The sequence below is a fragment of the Pongo pygmaeus genome, chromosome X (genome assembly GCF_028885625.2).
Source record: "Pongo pygmaeus isolate AG05252 chromosome X, NHGRI_mPonPyg2-v2.0_pri, whole genome shotgun sequence".
Classification (NCBI taxonomy): domain Eukaryota; kingdom Metazoa; phylum Chordata; class Mammalia; order Primates; family Hominidae; genus Pongo; species Pongo pygmaeus.
Genome location: NC_072396.2, coordinates 78539299 through 78559247, shown reverse-complemented (window position 1 = coordinate 78559247; position 19949 = coordinate 78539299). Strand labels below are relative to the sequence as shown.

General features: G+C 38.4%; 1 protein-coding gene across 4 annotated transcripts in view; it reads right to left on the bottom strand.

Moving 5' to 3' along the window:
* UPRT (uracil phosphoribosyltransferase homolog) overlaps positions 1-19385 on the bottom strand; it is a 30575-nt gene extending 11190 nt beyond the window's left edge. Inside the window, exons 1-2 of one of the 4 annotated variants that reach the window (XM_054471384.2) lie at positions 18676-18736; positions 7910-8011 (exon numbers count right to left, since the gene is read on the bottom strand). Coding sequence is in view for 3 of the 4 variants with exons in the window: in XM_054471381.2 (XP_054327356.1) it covers positions 18794-19179 (386 nt within the window). In the remaining variant the exon portion in view is untranslated. Of the gene's footprint in view, positions 1-7909; positions 8012-18675 lie in introns of all 4 variants that reach the window. The other 3 variants (XM_054471381.2, XM_054471382.2, XM_054471383.2) reach the window with 3 other exon arrangements.
* Between the last annotated feature and the right edge of the window lie 564 nt (positions 19386-19949).

Below are 19949 nucleotides of genomic sequence, written 5' to 3'. Positions count from 1 at the left end.
GACCTATAACATACTAAAAGCTTAAATGCTTACATGTACAGACTATTACTGAGGCAAGATACTTTTTACTAGGATACAGGCACCTAAATGAGATGACTTGATCAATAATGAAAATGCTTATTTGATACCAACATTAGAGACTGGAACTGAAAAGATCATGCAGTCCCCCAATGAGCTGCCCAAGTACATATTAGTCAACCGGGAGATGAACAAGTTACCCCTGGAGGGTGAGAGGAAGCCCAGAGCTAAAGTTGAGAGGAAACTTTGCAGTAAGAAAAGCAGTTTCTCCCCATTCTCCCCCTCAACTCACCTTATCTAAAACCCATATTACCAAGATAAGTAACCCATCTACTTTGTAATCCTTTTTGGAACTAGAATGGTACCAATAAATAAATCCTCTACTTTTGCTACTGCTTTCAAAAACATATAAACTAATTTCTGAGAACTCATTCTCAAATAATTGATAATTTGTTCCTTTTGACTGTTTTTTCAAATGAGTACTTCATTCCCTAGATCTTTCTGCCATTTTCCTGTCCATTTCCTCTGGTCAATATCCTAAGGTAACCAAGTAATAATAATCCAGGGCTACGTCTACCCACAAGCTGTTAACGAGCCAAAAAGGGAATGTTAAATAACTGATGTTATTTCTGTACATAAAAATGTAGTATTGTTCCTCATCCTTCTTCCATATAAGTTAAATGATCTGACTGAATGGATTGATTTACAGCTTATGTACTTAAAAATCCCCATCTGCCTATCTATGGACTACCTAAAGTATTCTCCAAAACAGCCTCGAAATGATATATGCAAACACATATTATCTCAGTATATCATTAATTTCCACTCTTTTGCCTCAAGTTGCATTTGATTTCTCTGAGATGGAAAAAGCAATGAAATAGCCCTGACACAAATGGCATTAGGTTTCTTAGAGTAACCACAGTTCTATCATACTACAGCTATTAGCTCTCTAAAATATAAACCACAATTGAGCAACAGCAAGAATATAGGTCTGTGTTGTTTATTTACAAAAAATCCTTAAACTCAGAAAACTCTATCCACACATACCTACACACACACAGAGCCCCTTTAAAACAGGCTCAATTTCATGTACTGTGGTTTTCAAATAAGACTATACAATTACACCAGCACCTTTCATTTATATAATTAATCTTCACTACCGTGAACTACAAAAAATACTGAAACCTACTGCTCTGTTTGCTACGTCTATACAAACTTACCTAGGCAGCCAGAACATAGCTTTTCAACAAGAAAGAAGTCTGGATTTGACTTAAAGACATATGTGGTGTTATATATTATAGGAGACACCTGAAATGTCAGTTTTAATTTCTGAACAGTTAGATATCACTTTATTACAGAGAAACAGTATATTGGGTTAAGTGATCAGAGTCACCCAAATCTGTTATTTTACTTTGGAATCAAACATTTTACCACCTTTCACACCCTCCCCCACAAAAAAATCAGCCTCAGCTGATAACTTTTGCATAATAAGCACCTACTTTCTCTATATTCCAAAAAAGGTACACACTATGAGAACCCAATATGAGCTGTTATCTCTTGACAGCTATTTGACCTCCAATAAAATCATTTACCACTCCAAGTAACTCTACTGCAAGCTGTAATTACTTACCTGGTTCCAGCTGTATAGACAGGCTTCAGATCCATACTATTCATTTTAAATCCATTTAGAAATTAAAGTATATCTAGAATACAATAAGTTGACCTCGTTTTTTTTTTTTTTTTAAATTCCACAATGGCCTTCAATATCATATTTAAATCTTTAACATTGTTAAGACTAGAGCTTCATAAAGCAGGTATTTACTTGTTGTATCAATGAAGCTGCATGTATTCTCTGAGGCTCTATTTTAGACACAACACTAGGCTGAATTATTTGTTAATAGGGATGTTTTAATATGAACCAGACTCCAGATCTTCTTCATTCCACACACTTCATTTTAAATCATAACCGTAATCTCTCCTACTGGAAAAAAAGCTTTGAAAGACACATTAATTATCTTCTATTTGATAATAGTTCCAAATAAAGTCTAATGTAAAATTATCACAATGTAAAAAACACACAGACACACATCCCTGGAATATTTTTAAATATATCTAAATAACCAAATATCAAATATTTAAACAGATAATGATATCCAGGCACTTGTAATCCAAAGTATAGATATCTAATTAATGTTAAGCTGAGCATATTTTAAATTGTACAAACCCCAAGCAGGTTTAGTGATGCAGATTTAACCATATCTGAGAACCCACTTTTCTTGACACCTCCTCACATAAACAAATGTGTCACACACCTGTAGCAATAAGACAAACGCCAAAGGCAGTCATTTTAAAAAGTGATCTTCACACTGAAACAACAAAAGAATGGGATTCATACTGGAAGCCAAATCCTCATTTTTTAATTTACTTTTTTTCAACTTTTATTTTACATTCGGGGGTACATGTGCAGGTTTTTTACCTGGGTGTATTGCATGATGCTGAGGTTTGGGGTACAAATGATCCTATCACCCAGGTACTTAGTATAGTACACAACAGTTTCCCAACTCTTGTCCCCCTCCATCCTTCCCCCATTTAGTAGTCCCCAGTGTCTACTGTTGCCATCTTCATGTCCATGAGTATCCAGTGTTTAGCTCCCATTTATAAGTGAGAACATGCAGTATTTGATTTTCTGTTCCTGCATTAATTCACTTAGGATAATGGCCTCCAGCTGCATCCATGTTACTGCAAAGGACATGATTTCATTCTTTTCTATGGCTACATAGGATTCCATCATATATATTTACCACACTTTCTTTATCCAATCCACTGTTGATGGGCACCTACATGGATTCCATGTCGTTGCTATTGTAAATACTGTTGTGATGAACATACAAGTGCGTGTGGTTTTTTGGTAGAACAATTTGTTTTCATTTGAATATATACCCAGTAATGGAATTCTTGGGTCGAATGGTTTCTAATAATTTGAGAAATCTTGAAACAGCTTTCCACACTGGCTGAACTAATTTACATTCTCACCAACAGTGTATAAGCATCTCCTTTTCTACACAGCCTTGCCAAGATCTGTTGTTTTTTGACTTTTTAATAATCACCATTCTAATGGGTGTGAGATGGTATTTCATTGTGGTTTTGATTTGCATTTACCTGATGATTAGTGATGATAAGCATTTTTTCATGTTTGTTGGCTGCTTGTATGTCTTCTTTTGAAAAGTGTCTGTTTATGTCTTTTGCACCTTTTTAAGGGTGTTGTTTTTTGCTTGTTCAATGTGTTTAAGTTCCTTACAGATTTCTGGATATTACACCTTTGTCAGATTCAGAGTTTGTGAATATTTTCTCCCATTCTGTAGGTTGCCTGTTTACTCTGTTGATAGCTTCTTTTGCTGTGCAGAAGCTCTTCAGTTTAATTAGGTCTCACTTGTCAATTTTTGTTTTTGCTGCAATTGCTTTTGAGGACTTTGTCATAAATTCCCAAGGCCAATGGTAAGAAGGGTAATTACTAGGTTTTCTTCTATGATTCTTGTAGTTTGAGGTCTTACATGTAAATATTTAATCCATCTTAAGTTTTCTACCTGGTGAAAAGTGGGGGTCCAGTTTCACTCTTCTGCATATGGATAGCCAGCTATCCCCAAACCATTTATTGAATAGGTAATCCTTTCCCTATTCTTTATTTTTGTTGGCTTTGTCGAAGATTAAATAGCTGTAAGTCTGTGGCTTTATTTCTGGGTTCTCTATTCTGTTCTATCAGTCTGTGTGTCTGTTTTTTCACCAGTACCATGCTGTTTTGGTTACTGTGGCCTTGTAGTATAGTTTGAAGTCAGGTAATGTGATGCCTCCAGCTTTGTTCTTTTTGCTTAGGATTGCTTTGGCTATTCTGGCTCTTTTGGGGCTCCATGTGAATTTCAGAATAGTTTTTTTTTTCCAATTCTGAGAAAAATAATGTTGGTAGTTTAAGAGGAATAGCATTGGATCTATAGATTGCTTTGGGCAGTGTGTCCATTTTACCAAAATTGATTCTTCCAATCCATGCGCATGAAATGTTTTTCTACTGTGTCACCTATGATTTCTTTTAGCTGTGTTTTGTAGATCTCTTTGTAGAGATATTTTGCCCCCTTGGTTAGATGTATTCCCAGGTATTTTTTTGCAGCTATTATAAATGGAACTTTTTTTTCATTTATTTACGTTATAGATATGGGGTCTCACTATATTGCCCAGGCTGGTCTTGAACTCTTCAGCTCAAGTGATCCTCCTGCTTTGGCCTCCCAGTGTGCTTGGATTACTGGCATGAGCCACCGTGCCCAGCCCTGTAAATATGATTGTGTTCTTGATTTGGCTCTCAGCTTGAATATCATTGGTGTATATAAATGCTACTGATTTTGGTACATTGATTTTGTATTCTGAAATATTACTGAAGTCATTTATCAGTTCCAGGAGCCTTTTGGTGGAATCTACAGGGTTTTCTATGTATAGAATCATATTTTCCATGAAGAGAGATAGTTTGATGACTTCTTTTCCTATTTGGTTGCCTTTTACTTATTTATCTTGCCTGATAGCTCTTGCTAGCACTTCCAGTACTGTGTTGAATAGGAGTGGTGAGAGTGAGTATCCTTGTCTTGTTCCAGTTTTCAAGGGAAATGCTTCCAGTTTTTGCCCATTCAGTACAGTGTTGGCTGTGGGTGTGTTATAGATATATGGCTGTTATTATTTTCAGGTATTTTCCTTTGATAACTAGGAAATGATTTTTTGAGGGGTTTTATGATAAATGGATGGTATACTTTATCAAAAGCTTTTTCTGCAGCTGTTGAGATGATCATATATTTTAAAATTCTTTTTATGTGTTGAATCACATTTAGTGATTTGCATATGTTGAATTATCCTTGCATCCCAGTAATGGCACCTACTTGATCATGTCGAATTAACTTTTTGATGTGCTGTTGAATTTGTTTCACTAGTATTTTGTTGAGGACTTTTGCATCTATGTTCATCATAAGTGGTGTGAAGTTTTCTTTTTTCATTGTTTCTTTGCCAGGTTTTGTTATCATGGTGATGCTGGATTCATTGGATTCATAGAATAAGTTAGGGAGGAGCCCTTCCTCCTTGATTTTTTGGAATAGTTTCAGTAGAATTGGTATAAGCTCTTCTTGTATGTCTGGTAAAATTCAACTGTGACTCTATCTGGTCCAGGTCTTCTTTAGGTTGGTAGGTTTTTCACTACTTATTCAATTTTGGAACTTAATGTTGGTCTGTTCAGGGTTTCAATTTCTTCCTAATTCAATTTTAGGAGAATGTTTGTTTCCAGGAATGTATCCATTTCCTCTAGATCTTCTAGTTTTTGCATCTAGAGTTGTTCATAATAGTCTCTGAGGATCTTTTGTATTTACATGGGATTATTTGTAATGTCACCTTTGCCTTTTCAGATTGTGCTTATTTGGATCTTCTCTCTTTTTTTCCTTTGTTAATCTAGCTAATGGTCTATCAATTTTGTTTATCCTTTCAAAGAAGTAACTTTTGACTTTGTTGATCCTCTGTATGAATTTTTGTGTTTCAATTTCATTCGCTTCCACTCCGACTTTAATTATGTATTTTCTTCTGCTAGCTTTGGGGTTAGTTTTTTCTTGTTTTTCTAGTTCCTCTAGGTGTGACATTAGATTGTTAATGAGATCTTTTTAACTTTTTGAGGTGTTTAGCACTATAAACTCCTCTTAATGCTGCTTTTGCTGCATCCCAGAGATTTTGGTATGTTGTGTCTCTGTTTTATTTCAAAGAATTTTTTGCAAATCCTCAATTTAATGTGGACTTGTTAAACCTGACTGTTTCCTAAATATTAAGTGAGACTGTCTATAAAGCACTTTAACATTTCCTGGGGCTGTAGCAATTGTATATATTTAAAAATATCTATATCTCATAGTAGACCCAAACCAACATGAAACCTTTTAAGAGTCTCACTGATCTTTCTTTCAATAAACTAATATTTACTTATCCACAAGATATAGAAATATGAAAAAGATGAATATTTTTATAATATTAAAATGTTAAGATGGGGAGCTTCTCCCATCTTCTCACTAGGCCTCACTACTACTAGTACTATTACTATTACTACAACTTCTAAATGGAGGGATTCTCCCCTGGGATAATGACAACTTCAATTCTCACAGCAGATATTGACATTTTATCACTCATTCTGTTTCTTCTCTCTATTCAGAATACACTTTAACAACCCTCATCTTTTTTTTACAAAAATCAATTTAACAACTACATATACATACGTATGTGTGTGTGTGTGACATATATATATATATCCTAAATCACAAAGACTTAAGTATATAACTCTTCTTAAAAAACGTCCATAAATTACAGGAGGTACCTAATGCTATACACATATTACTACCTTCTTTTCCAGAGGCCACCATTTATTAAAAGCTTCCTTGGTGCCCAGTAATAACCACTTTTGGTATATTATCTCATCTAATCCTCATACAATTTAAGAAGTAGATTTTATTATCACTACCACTTTAGCAATGAGAACAGTGAGGCTTCCAAAAGTAAAGTCAGATTCTTCACAGCTTGGAGCTCTCCAATTCCAAGTCTCTGAGAAAAGCAATGACTTATATTTTGCCCTAATAAGGGAATGCTTACTACTAAAAGGTAGCCAATTTTTTAGATGTCCTTTTATGATACTTCTCTCCCTGTGAATCAGATTGATATGTATATACAATGCAAACAACAAAACAATGAAAGAGTTTGGGAGGCAAATAAAACATCATTAAAATATTCCTTCTGAAGAGGGAAAAGTTTTTATAACATGGCTTGTAAAATATGTACTAAGGTTACCACATACAAGAATACACCCTTTCCAACAATGACTAAAGCAAAATCTTGTGACTTATCACCCAAAAACAACTTAATTTAAATAAAATGTTAGTAGCACTGAATTACTTGTCATTTCAAAAATTTAAATATACCACTCTCTCTGGGAGGATTATATACAAAGTTTGCTTGTAGCATATGGGGTGAGGGGCAGGTTGGGTGTTGTAGTTGGGCATAGGTTTGTCAGATTAAGTAAATCAAAATCAGGACCCACCCCCCCCCACCCAAGTAAATTTGTATTTCAGAAATCCCATGAAATATTTAGGACATACTTAACATAAAAAATTATTCATTGTTTATTTGAATTCAGATTTAACTGAGCATCCTGTACTTTGCCAGGCAATCTAAGTTGAGGAGGAAGAATTAAATGGACTCAAATTCAGCTCTAATGTGCTTTTTTTGGTTTTGAGCAACAAGTTAAAGGAAAGTACAACAAAAAAGCTTTTCTGGCAGGTTTTAACCAAAGGGATGCTTCATTTAAAGTTAATGTTTAGTGAAAACATGAGCTTTACATCCATAACTACTTTATTATTATGTGATCACTAAAATATAGTCCCAAAGCTTGTCATAGTATACAGATGATTTATGAATGGTTTTCCTTCTCCTTTCTTTACTTTCACAAAAACAAACCCCCAATGAAGAATTTGGAGCAAACTTAACCAAAAGCAAAAAGTTTTAAAAAAATAATATTATGTTACTATTTTTTTTTTTTTTGCCAGGTGCAAGTCATTAAGGCCACAGCACTTTAGCGCCTTCTTAATAAACTCATAGAGTGTCAATAACTATTTACCTGCACCTCAAAGCTGCGTTCAATGTGACCATTCAAAATAGGACAGAGGAGAGGACCCACAGACCCTCTTAAAGTGGATTGCTCCTGCAGGACCTGGGAGACACCCCAAATACTGTGAGTGCCCCAACTGCGGAAGTGAGAAAGGGAGACCCTCCCCTCCCAAACACACACCCCCACTGAAGAATCTGAAGGTCTGTTTGAGGGAGAAATGTATGACCTTACCTGGAGCTGAGTCAATTTAGAGAGCCGAGTAAAATACAGGGGTAGAGGAAGCAGCAGAAAGGCCCTGGAAGCTTGCTGGGTCCCCAAGCAGCCCATTCCTGCCTGACAAAACAGGGATCCATCAGGAGGGAGGCCAGAGGAGCAGGGGGTAAATCTCCACAGGGAGAAGGAAATCTCTAGCTGAACTTTGTAACAATTTCAACAGGGCGAGAAGCCTCCTGGCCAGAACTAGGGGGAGGGCACAAATCCAGTGTGCAGACTCCACAGGCAGGGGAGAAGTTTTCTTTCTCAACTTGGAGGCCGGTAGCCTGGGCAATTTTTCAAGCCAGTCATGCCCACCGCCTGGAAACAGACTTGGGGCTGTTGGAGGGGGCATGGTAGGAGTGAGACCAGCACTTCGGTTTACATGGGAGCTGGGTGAGGCCTGTGACTCCTGGCTTTCCTCCACTTCCCTGACAACCTGCAGAACTCAGCAGAGGCAGCCATAATCCTCCTAGGTACACAACTCCAGTGACCTGGGCATCTCAACCCCATCCCCTATGGCAGCCACAGCAAGACCAGCCCAAGGAGAGTCTGAGCTCAGACACACCTAGCCCTGCCCCCACCTCATGTTCCTTCCCTACCCACCCTGGTAGCAGAAGACAAAGGGCATATAATCTTAGGATTTCTAGGGCCCCACCTACCACCAGTCCCTCTCCATACTACTACAGGTGATGCTCTGGAAAGTGCCACCTCCTGGCAGGAGGCCAACCAGCAAAAAAATAGAACATTAAACCACCAAAGCTAAAAACCATAATGGAGTCCACTGCACCCCTCTGCCACCTCCACTGGAACAGGCACTGGTATCCATGGCTGACAGACCCATAGACGGTTCACATCACAGAACTCCATGCAGACAACATCCAGTACCAGTCAAGAGCTGAACAGACTCTCTGGGTGGCTGGATCCAGAAGAGAGACAACAATCACAGCAGTTCAGCTCACAGGAAGCCACATCCGTAGGAAACGGAGGAGAGTACTACATCAAGGGAACACGCCATGGGACAAAAGAATCTGAACAACAGCCTTTGGCCCTAGATCTTCCCTCTGACAGAGCATACCCAAATGAGAAGGAATCAGAAAACAAACCCTGGTAATATGACATAACAAGGCTCTTTAACAGCCCCCAAAAATCACACTAGTTCACCAGCAATGGATCCAAACCAAGAAGAAATCCCTGATTTACCTGAAGAAGAATTCAGGAGGTTAGTTATTAAGCTAATCAGGGAGGCACAAGAGAAAGGCAAAGCCCAATGCAAGGAAATCCAAAAACGATACAAGAAGTGAATGGAGAAATATTCAAGGAAACAGATAGCTCGAAGAAAAAACAGTCAAAAATTCAGGAAACTTTGGACACACTTTTAGATATGGGAAATGCTCTGGAAAGTCTCAGCAACCGAATTGAACTAGTAGAAGACAGAAATTGACAGCTTGAAGACAAGGTATTTGAATTAACCCAATCCAACAAAGACAAAGAAAAAAGAAAAAGAAAATATGAACAAAGCCTCCAAGAATTCTAGGATTATGTTAAACAACTAAACCTAAGAATAATCCGTGTTCCTGAGGAAGAAGAGAATTCTAAAAGTTGGAAAACACATTAGGGGGAATAATTTGAGGAAAATTTCCCTAGCCTTGCTAGAGACATAGACATCCAAATACGAGAAGCAGAAAGAACGCCTGGAAAATTCATCACAAAAAGGTCATAGCCTAGGCACATTTTCATCAGGCTATCCAAAGTTAAGATGAAGGAAAGAATCTTAAGAGCTGTGAGACAAAAACACCAGGTAACCTATGAAAACCTATCAGATTAACAGCAGATTTGTCAGCAGAAACCCTACAAGCTATGAGCTATCTATCTTCAGCCTTCTCAAACAAACAAACAAACAAACAAAAAATCAGCCAAGAATTTTGTGTGCAGCAGAACTAAGCATCATACATGAAGGAAAGATATAGCCTTTTTCAGACAAAGGCTAAGAGAATTCACCATTATCAAAACTACAGAAACCACTACAAAAACTGCTAAAAGGAGCTCTAACTCTTGAAACAAATCCTGGAAACACACTAAAACAGAAACTCTTTAAAGCATAAATCATGCAGGACCCATATAACAAAAATACAAGTAAAAGGCCAAAACTAAAAACAAAACAAAAAAAAGTACACAGACAACAAAGAGCACAATCAATGCAACAGAACCTCACTTTTCAATACAACATTGACTGTAAATGGCCTAAATGCTCCACTTAAAAGATACAAAACCGCAGAATGGATAAGAACTCACCAACCAATTATCTGCTGCCTTCAGAAGACTCGCCTAACACATGAGGACTCACACAAACGTAAGGTAAAGAAGTGGAAAGAGACATTTCATGCAAATGGACACCAAAACCGAGCTGGAATAGCTGTTGTTATATCAGACAAAACAAACTTGAAAGCAATAGTAGTTAACAAAGACAAAGAGGGACATTATATAATGGTGAAAAGCCTTGTCCAATGGAAAACTATCACAATCCTAAACATATATGCACCTAACACGGGACCTCCCAAATTTATAAAACAATTACTAACAGACCTAAGAAATGAGTTAGACAACAACACAATAACAGTAGGGGACTTCAATACTCCACTGACAGCACTAGACAGGTCATCAAGACAGAAGGTCAACAAAGAAACAATGGATTTAAACTATACCTCGGAACAAATTGACTTAACAGATACATACAGAACATTTCATCCAACAACTGCAGAATACATATTCTATTTAACAGTGCATGGAACTTTCTCCAAGACAGACCATATGATAGGCCATAAAACAAGTCTGAATAAATTTAAGAAAACTGAAATTATATCAAGCACTCTCTCAGACCGCAGTGGAATAAAACTGGAAATCAACTCCAAAAGTAACCTTCAAAATCATGCAAATATATGAAATTAAATAACCTGTTCCTGAATGATCACTGGGTCAAAAACAAAATCAAGATGGAAATTTAAAAATTCTTCAAACTGAATGACACATACCTCCCAAATAATGACACAACCTCCCAAAACCTCTGGGATACAGCAAAGGCAGTGCTAAGAGGGAAGTTCACAGCCCTAAACACCTACATCAAAAAGACTGAAAGAACACAAACTGACATTCTAAGGTCACACCTCAAGGAACTAGAGAAACAAGAACAAACCAAACCCAAATCCAGCAGAAGAAAGGAAATAACCAAGATCAGAGCAGAACTAAGTGAAATTGAAGCAAAAAAATATATATATATAAGATAAATGAAACAAAAAGCTGGTTCTTTGAAAAGATAAATTAAATTAATAGACTATTAGCAAGATTAACCAAGAAGAGAGAAAATCCAAATGACCTCACTAAGAAATGAAACAGGAGATATTACAACTGACACCAGAGAAATACAAAAGATCATTCAAGGCTACTGTGAACACCCTTACACACATAAACTAGAAAACCCAGAAGAGATGGATAAATTCCTGAAAAAATACAACCCTCCTAGCTTAAATCAGGAAGAATTTGATACCCTGAACAGACCAATAACAACCAGCAAGACTGAAATGGTAATTTAAAAATTACCAACAAAAAAAAGTCCAGGATCAGATAGATTCACAGCAGACTTCTACGAGACATTCAAAGAAGAATTGATAACATTCCTCTTGACACTATTCCACAAGACAGAGAAAGAGGGAACACTCCCTAATTCATTCTATGAAGCCAGCATCACCCTGATACCAAAACCAGGGAAGGATATGACGAAAAAAGAAAACTACAGACCAATATCCTTGATGAACATAGATGCTAAAATCCTTAACAAAATACTAGCTAACCAATTCCAACAGCACATCAAAAAGATAATCCACCATGATCAAGTGGGTTTCATACCAGGGATGCAGGGATGGTTTAACATATGCAAGTCAATAAATGTGACACACCACATAAACAGAATTAAAAACAAACATCACAGGATCATCTCAATAGATGCAGAAAAAGCATTCAACAAAATGCAGCATACCTCCACGATTAAAACTCTCAGCAAAATCAGCATAAAAAGGACACAACTTAATGTAATAAAAGCCATCTATGACAAACCCACAGACAACATAATACTAAATGGGGAAAAGTTCAAAGCATTCCCTCTAAGAACTGGAACAAGACAAGGATGCTCACCCTCACCATTCCTCTTCAACATAGTACTGGAGGTCCTAGCCAGAGCAATCAGACAAGAGAAAGAAATAAGGGGCATCCAAATTGATAAAGTGGAAGTCAAACTGTCACTGTTTGCTGATGATATGATCTTCCACCTTGAAAACCCTAAAGACTCCTCCAGAAAGCTGCTAGAACTGATAAAAGAATTCAGCAGTTTCTGGATAAAGATTAATGTACACAAATCAGTAGCTCTTCTATACACAAACAGTACCCAAGCTGAGAATCAAATCAAGAACTCAATCCTCTACAATAGCTGCCAAAAAAAATAAAATCCTTAGGAATTTACCTATCTAAGGAGTTGAAAGACCTCTACAAGTAAAACTTCAAAACACTGCTGAAAGAAATAATGGATGACACAAATGAATGGAAACACATCCCATGCTCATGGATGGGTAGAGTCAATATTGTGAAAATGATCATACTGCCAAAAGCAATCTACAAATTCAATGCAATTCCCATCAAAATACCACCATCATTCTTCACAGAATTAGAAAAAACAATTCTAAAATTCATATGGAACCAAAAAAGACCCCACACAGTCAAAGCAAGACTAAGCAGAAAGAACAAACCTGGAAGTGTCATGCTACCTGATTTCAAACTATACTATAAGGCCACAGTCATCAAAACAGCATGGCACTGGTATAAAAATAGGCACAAAGACCAATGCAACAGAATAGGGAACCCAGAAATAAACCCAAATACTTATAGCCAACTGATCTTCAACAAAGCAAACAAAAATATGAAGTGGGGAAAGGACACCCTTTTCAACTAATGGTGCTGGGATAATTGGCTAACCACATGTAGGAGAATGAAACTGGATCCTCATCTCTCACCTTATACAAAAATCAACTCAAGATGGATTAAGGACTGAAATCTAAGACCTGAAACTCTAAAAATTCTAGAAGATAACACTGGAAAAACCCTTATAGACATTGGCTTAGCCAAAGATTTCATGACCAGGAACACAAAAGCAAATGCAATAAAAACAAAGATAAATAGCTGGGACTTAATTAAACTAAAGATCTTTTGCACAGCAAAAGGAACAGTCAGCAGAGTAAACAGACAACCCATACGGTGGGAGAAAATCTTCACAATCTATACATCTGACAAAGGACTAATATCCTGAATCTACAAGGAACTCAAACAAATCAGCAAGAAAAAAACAACAAACAATCCCATCAAAAAGTAGGCTAAGGACATGAATAGACAATTCTCAAAAGAAGATATACAAATGGCCAACAAATATATATATGATGGAATATATATGAAATATATATATGGTGGAATACTAGTCAGCCATTAAAAAAATGAATTCACAGCATTTGCAGTGACCTGGATGAGATTAGAGACTACTATTCTAAGTGATGTAACTCATGAATGGAAAACTAAACATCGTATGTTCTCACTAGTATGTGGCAGCTAAGCTATGAGGATGCAAAGACATAAGAATAATATAATGGACTTTAGCAACTTGGGAGGAAAGGGTGGGAGGGGGTCGAGGGATAAAAGACTACAAATATGATGCAGTGTATACTGCTTGGGTGATGGGTGCACCAAAATCTCACAAATCTCCACTAAAGAACTTACTCATGTAATCAAATACCACCTGTACCCCAATAACTTATGGGAAAAAATAAATAAGTGAAACCTGAAAGCTTTAAAAAAATAAAATAAATGTTGAAATTATTGCAAAAAAAATGGGACAGAAAAACAAGAGAAACTATCATTTTATCTGATTACAATTGCTACATTAATTATCCTTTGTGTCAGGGACTGTGCCAGGTCAGACCCCCTTTCTGCCTCCTTTGAGTCCAGTCTAGTTAGGTATACCAGGATATGCCCAGTAAATATTATAACAGAGGTCCATATAGCTTAGTGGTGACTTCCTCCTTCCTGCTCTAAAAGTCAGAGGAGTCATATGGGAAACACACAAAAACCGAAAATATGTCCATGTTTTAAACAATTTGCACGTCACAGTTTTTTTCTGCAGTGGGCATTTTGGTTTTGTGCAAGTTGGAAGGAAATGTTGGGAGATTCCTCCAGTGTTGATGTAATGCTAGGTAAGGCTCTCTAGCCTAGTTCTGTTTAGTATGTAGAATCCCTGGATCACCCTATCTATAGCCCAAATCAGCAGGCTAGCAAATCAGCACACAAGGGAGACTGGCCATTCTCCCAGGGGCAATGGCCCAGTCTAAACACAGCACAGTTACCTGTGGTCAGGTTTTACTCAAGACTATACAAACAACTGCTAAGGATGGGAGTCAGGTACTTGTATTTTAAAAAAGAGAGAGAGAGAGAGACTCCACAGGCAATTCTGATGCACACAGCTTTGGTTAAGGACAATACATTACTTAGTCACATAACTCAAATCACATTAGACTGCACTCATATTAGGGTTACATAGGATGTTCATTCACCCTAAGGATAATTTTCTCCCCTCCAGGTGACTAAAGAGAGTCACAGGCTGAATGTGCTCCTTTTTTTGTCCTATGTCACATACTGACATACTCTAACATTGCTAAACTTTTATCCAAGCAGCTTGCTGAGGCCATGCCAAAGCCCCACCTAGGACAAATATACAGGAAGCATTCAACAGCTCACACAACAGCTTTAATGTTTCAAGAAACAAAAACTAAAAAATAAAAAACTGGACAGGGAGGATGATCTTTTAAATACACTACATTGCCTTAAATATGAGGTCATGAACTATATTCACAGGAAAAGCACATTACTCAGATTTTGCCGGGTTTAGTATATAAAGGAGGCAGAAGAGAAGGATGTGTGGTTTAATCCATTGCAACAACAACAACAAAATGACATAAATGAAGGAATCTTTTCTTATCCCAAGTTCACCAGCAACCCACATACGTATGGCTGAGCAAATAATCTACTCAGTGTTTATTGCACTTTCAAAGAGAGAAATTTATTTCCTTGAAATTCAATAATACAACCAACATATTATGTTTCAAATATTGCACATTTCAAAAACTAAAAAGACATTTTAAATCAATACAGACAATGTTCTCAATCTTGCCTGTTTCACATATATACAACAACATGCAGTCCTGCTGGCTCAGTCCCGATTTCCCCATACCAAAGTCAATTCACAAAGCAATCCCTTCACTATATAGATGCTAAGGACTAGAAACAATAAAAGAAAAAATATGTACTCCAGTGGCTTCTATTATCGGACAGCTCCACAGTGCACATTTATGCTGTCACATCAAAATAGAGAAGAGAATAAGCCCCAAAGAGAACAGGTTATGATAACTGATGGCACCTTCCATAACTAGACCTACGTAAATATAGCTCCTCTTACCACAGGCACCTTAAACCAGCCTCCTAGAGGGGCTAAAACAGGTCTTGTGAGAGAGGATGACAATTTTTTAAAGATAAAGAAAGGGAATATAAAGCCTCTAATTTGGTTAACAAAAACAAAACTAAAAACAATGTCCCCAGGCTAAATAAGCATCAATACATTACTAAAAATTGTGGTGGGTCTTTCCATACTATATCAAAACAAGATAAAAATTATCTACGATATCCCAGTATTCATTTTCAAAATAAAAATGTGAATTCCACATAGAGTTAAATTCATTTTACTGTCTTCTGACAAATCAAGAAGACAGCACTTATGAATGCAATTAGAAGCATGCACAAATCCAAACATGAGGCTTGAAATTCCTTAAATGTGAACAGCTCTTCACAGTTCATAATGAATATTCATGAACAGTATCTTGCTTTAGCCTCCCAGGGGCTCCATGTGATATTTACCAACATCTTCATTTTACAAATGATAAAGGTGAAGCACAGAGATGCTAAACATATTGCCTAAATCACTCCTCTGGATCCTGCTGTCTCCTTCCAAACTCAGCGGGAAAAAAAAAAAGGATTCCACTTACACCCAGGTTTACTACATAATCCAGGTTTTTCTGACTAATGAAGTATAATCAGGTATTATTTTGTCATATGTGAATGCTAAATGCCATTCCCTCTCCGAGCTCCATAGCAAGGGCACTTCACCTTTACATTATCATGACACTTTGTGAAATCTAAAAAGCTAAGGAATCCTCACCCTCTAAAAAAAAAAAGCACATATGTGAATGTTCATAGCAGCATTACTCATAATAGCCAAAGAGTGGTAAACCACCCAAATGTTCACCAACTGATGGATAAACAAATTGTGGTATATTCATATAATGGAGTATCATTTAACCATAAAAAGGAATGATCCCACACGGATGAACCTTGAAAACATGCTAAATGAAACGAGTCACAAAATGACCACATATTGTATGATATGAAATATCCAGAATATACATTTTTTATATGTAATGTGCAGAATGGGCAAACCATTAGAAATAGAAAGTAGATTAATGATTGTCTGGGGCTTTGGGTGGGTTGGGTGAAAATGGGGAGTGACTGTTTAATGGGCATGGGGTTTCTTGCTGGGGTGATGACAAATGTTCTAAAACTGTGGTGATGAATGCACAGCTGTGAACATACTTAAAACCACTGAATTATACACTTTAAATTCTTGAACTGTATGGTCTGTGAATTATATCTCAATAAAGATGTTATTTAAAAACAACTATTAAAAATCCTCATATGAGTAAAATTTCCCAGATAATTTATGAGGGTTTGTTAAAGCCCTGAACCCATCTACTGGTATGAGGGAGTCCAAGACCCAAGCTTAGTAACTTCTGCTCTATAGAAACAAGAATCATCATCTATTTTTCTTTGTTGTACATGTAAGATTTATTTTGGCTGCCCCTACCCTACCACAACTACAGCAAACCTATGCCTCCTATTTTTTAGGATCACTATTTTGTCTATTAGATAACATAACCACAGTAGTTTTCAATATTGATTCATTAAAAAGAGTAAAATAGTATAGTTTCATAAATATAATTTTAAGAGCTACAAAAAACCTTTAGCAATTGAGCATCTATTATTTGCAAGGCATGGCTAGCATTCAAAAATGTAAAAGATTTCTGCCCTCAAGATGTCATAGGCAGGATAAGATCCATACAAAAATAACAATATACAAAATAGGTGAATCTTGCATTAAAAAGACCGGGAAGATTAGCCAGGAATAATGATTAAAGGGAAGCTTCTTGGCAGACATGGACAATTATTTAATGCTGTGTTTCACCCTGAAGAATAAGTATCCCGAACGTGCATAAAGGAGACATAGGGAACTCCAGATGAGAGCAGAAACAGATATGTTTCAGAATTGATACTAGGAACTATGAAGAAGGGCCTTCATCCCAAGCTAAGGGGACCAGGCATGGTGGCTCACACCTGCAAACCCAACACTTTAGGAGGCCGAGGCAGGAGGATTGCTTGAGGCCAGGAGTTCAAAACCATCGTGGGCAATACAGCAAGACCTCCATCTCCACAAAAAAATAAAAAATTAGCCAGGGGCAGTGACATGTGCCTGTAGTCCCAGCTAATCAGAGGCTAAGGCAGGAGGATTACTTGAGCCCAGAAGTATGAGGGTACAGTAAGCTATGATCTCACCACTGCACTCCAGCCTGGGCGACAGAGAGAGATCCTGTCTCAAAAAATATCAATCAAGCTAAGGATCCTGGACTTTATTTGGTAGGCTCTGAGAAGCCAAAGAAGGTTGCTGAGTAGGGCAATCACTGAATCAAAGATGTGTGTTATGAAGATTGATTGTACAGTAATGTATGGGTGCATGTGGAAGAGAGGAAAAACTGCAAGCAGGGAAACAGTATTATTACAATAGTGTAAGACAAGGTTTCTAGAGTCTGGTTTAGGGAGTGGCATCTGTCATTCGGTAGCCATTTTTAAAAGATCAAGGCATGCCCCCCCAACCCCTGCCACTAAAAAAGGGGTGTTTTGACATGCTGCTCATTTAAAGTGCGGCCAATAAACAAAACAGCTGTAGTTCATCATGGTACATATTTCCCTGGAGAAAACCCATTTACAACGCAAGTTTAGAAATTTCAAAATTACATTTTAACATGAAGTTCTGGCTACATTGGTTTGTGGGATTAGGAGCGGCCAAAGGCTCCTTTAGGCTCCCTTTGATCCATTAACTATGTTCTGTGAGTTTACAGTGAAAAATGATAAGAGCTGGACGATAAGCTTTCATGTGATCAAGTAAACCTGAACTCCAAGACTAAAAGACCTTGTTTGCAGTAGCAAATACCAAAGGGTCAGGGCCTGAATAGAATTTCCTTGAAATTGCTTTATTTCTATTTATGAACCTGAGGTGATTGGTGGTAGTGCATAACCTTGGATAGTAACCATTTCTGGGTTATAGGTTTACCATGTGGACAAGCACTGGGCGCATAGTATAGGGGAGTTTACTTGCCTGGAATGGCCAAGGAGTTGTCTTCCCTGGGAGAGACAAAGAGCCCAGAGGCTACATAAAGTCTTCCTCCCCACCCAAAGTGATGTTAAACACCGGAACTTGGAAAGAGAAGGTTGGCGTTCGAGTCACACGACACAAACACACACACACACACTCCCCAAATAAAAGGTCTTACCCCAATCTCCAAAGTTTGCCAAGACCAAGAACACTGTCTCTTAGCCCTTTTACTTCCAATCCCCGCCCACAGCCTGCAAGACCCTCCACTTCCCCTTCCCCTTCCGCTCTCGGCTTACTTGTCCCGGATGATGGTCTGCAGCTCCCGGATCTGATCATTCATAGGCAGCAGCTTAAGCTGCGCCCCGATCTGCCGGGAGAGTTCGCAGTCCTCTAGGAAGGAGTTGCCAGCTGGTGCGTCATAGCTGCTACTGTCACCACTACCACTGTTGCCCTCTGAGTTGAGGCTGGAGCCGCCGCAGGCCCCAGAGTCCAGCTCGGCCGGCAGGCTAGAATGGGCGTGCCCCGTGAGGAGAATCACCTTGGCCCTGGAGGCTCTGTTTCCCCCTGCGTGGTCCAGGATCGGATCTCCAGGTCGCAGCTGCTCGGGACTTGGGGTTGAGGCAGAGTTTACTTGCTGGTTGTGACAGGGCATGGAGTCCGGACACTGTAACTCCGTGGCCATACACCGGGCCCCGGGCTATCCCCGCTGCTACCGAACACTAAAGATAAAGAGGAACGGCTAGAAAGGACAGATGCTCACGTGCTCTCTCGGTTGCTCCCGCCTCCTCAGAACATCTAACCCTGGCTGTCCTTTCACCCCTACGCCACTGTTGGTTTCCTTTAGCACACTTTGGCTCACTCCCGCCCACACCAGACGTACTGCTGCCTAGACACCCTATTGGCTGCACTCCCCGCCACTCTGCGGTGCCACTACTTGTTAACCCTTTGAGTCACCCTTGCTAGATGGATTCCCACAGGTAGCTAAGCCCCGGCAGCGAGGCCAAGGATGCCAGCTTGAAGGATCTTCCGGGGGCCCCTGGGGCTTCTGCATTCAGAACTTTGGGTGATTGGTAGAGCCAGGAAAAACTGGGGGTTGCAGGTGATGATACACAGTTACACACGTAAGGCCCATGTTTTCAGACTTTGTGATCTAGCAGAGAAATTATATCTCAGTAACCGCATCTTCAGTTAGCTTGTCTGCATAACAGAAGGTAGAAGTAAAAAAATGCCTAGCAGGCTGCTGAAGAGCCTGTCCTCTACTAGACTGTTCTAGAAACTGCAGCTTCCCAAGTATGTTTGACCGCCAAAGCTTCTCTTATCTTTATTGGTTGGGCCCTACAGTGTACACGTTGTCATGGGGATTCAGGCGGCATTTCAGATCCACTATCATTTTGAATCTTTTAAGTACTTGGAAAGACGCTTATTTTTAAGTGTATGGACTCACTATGACGG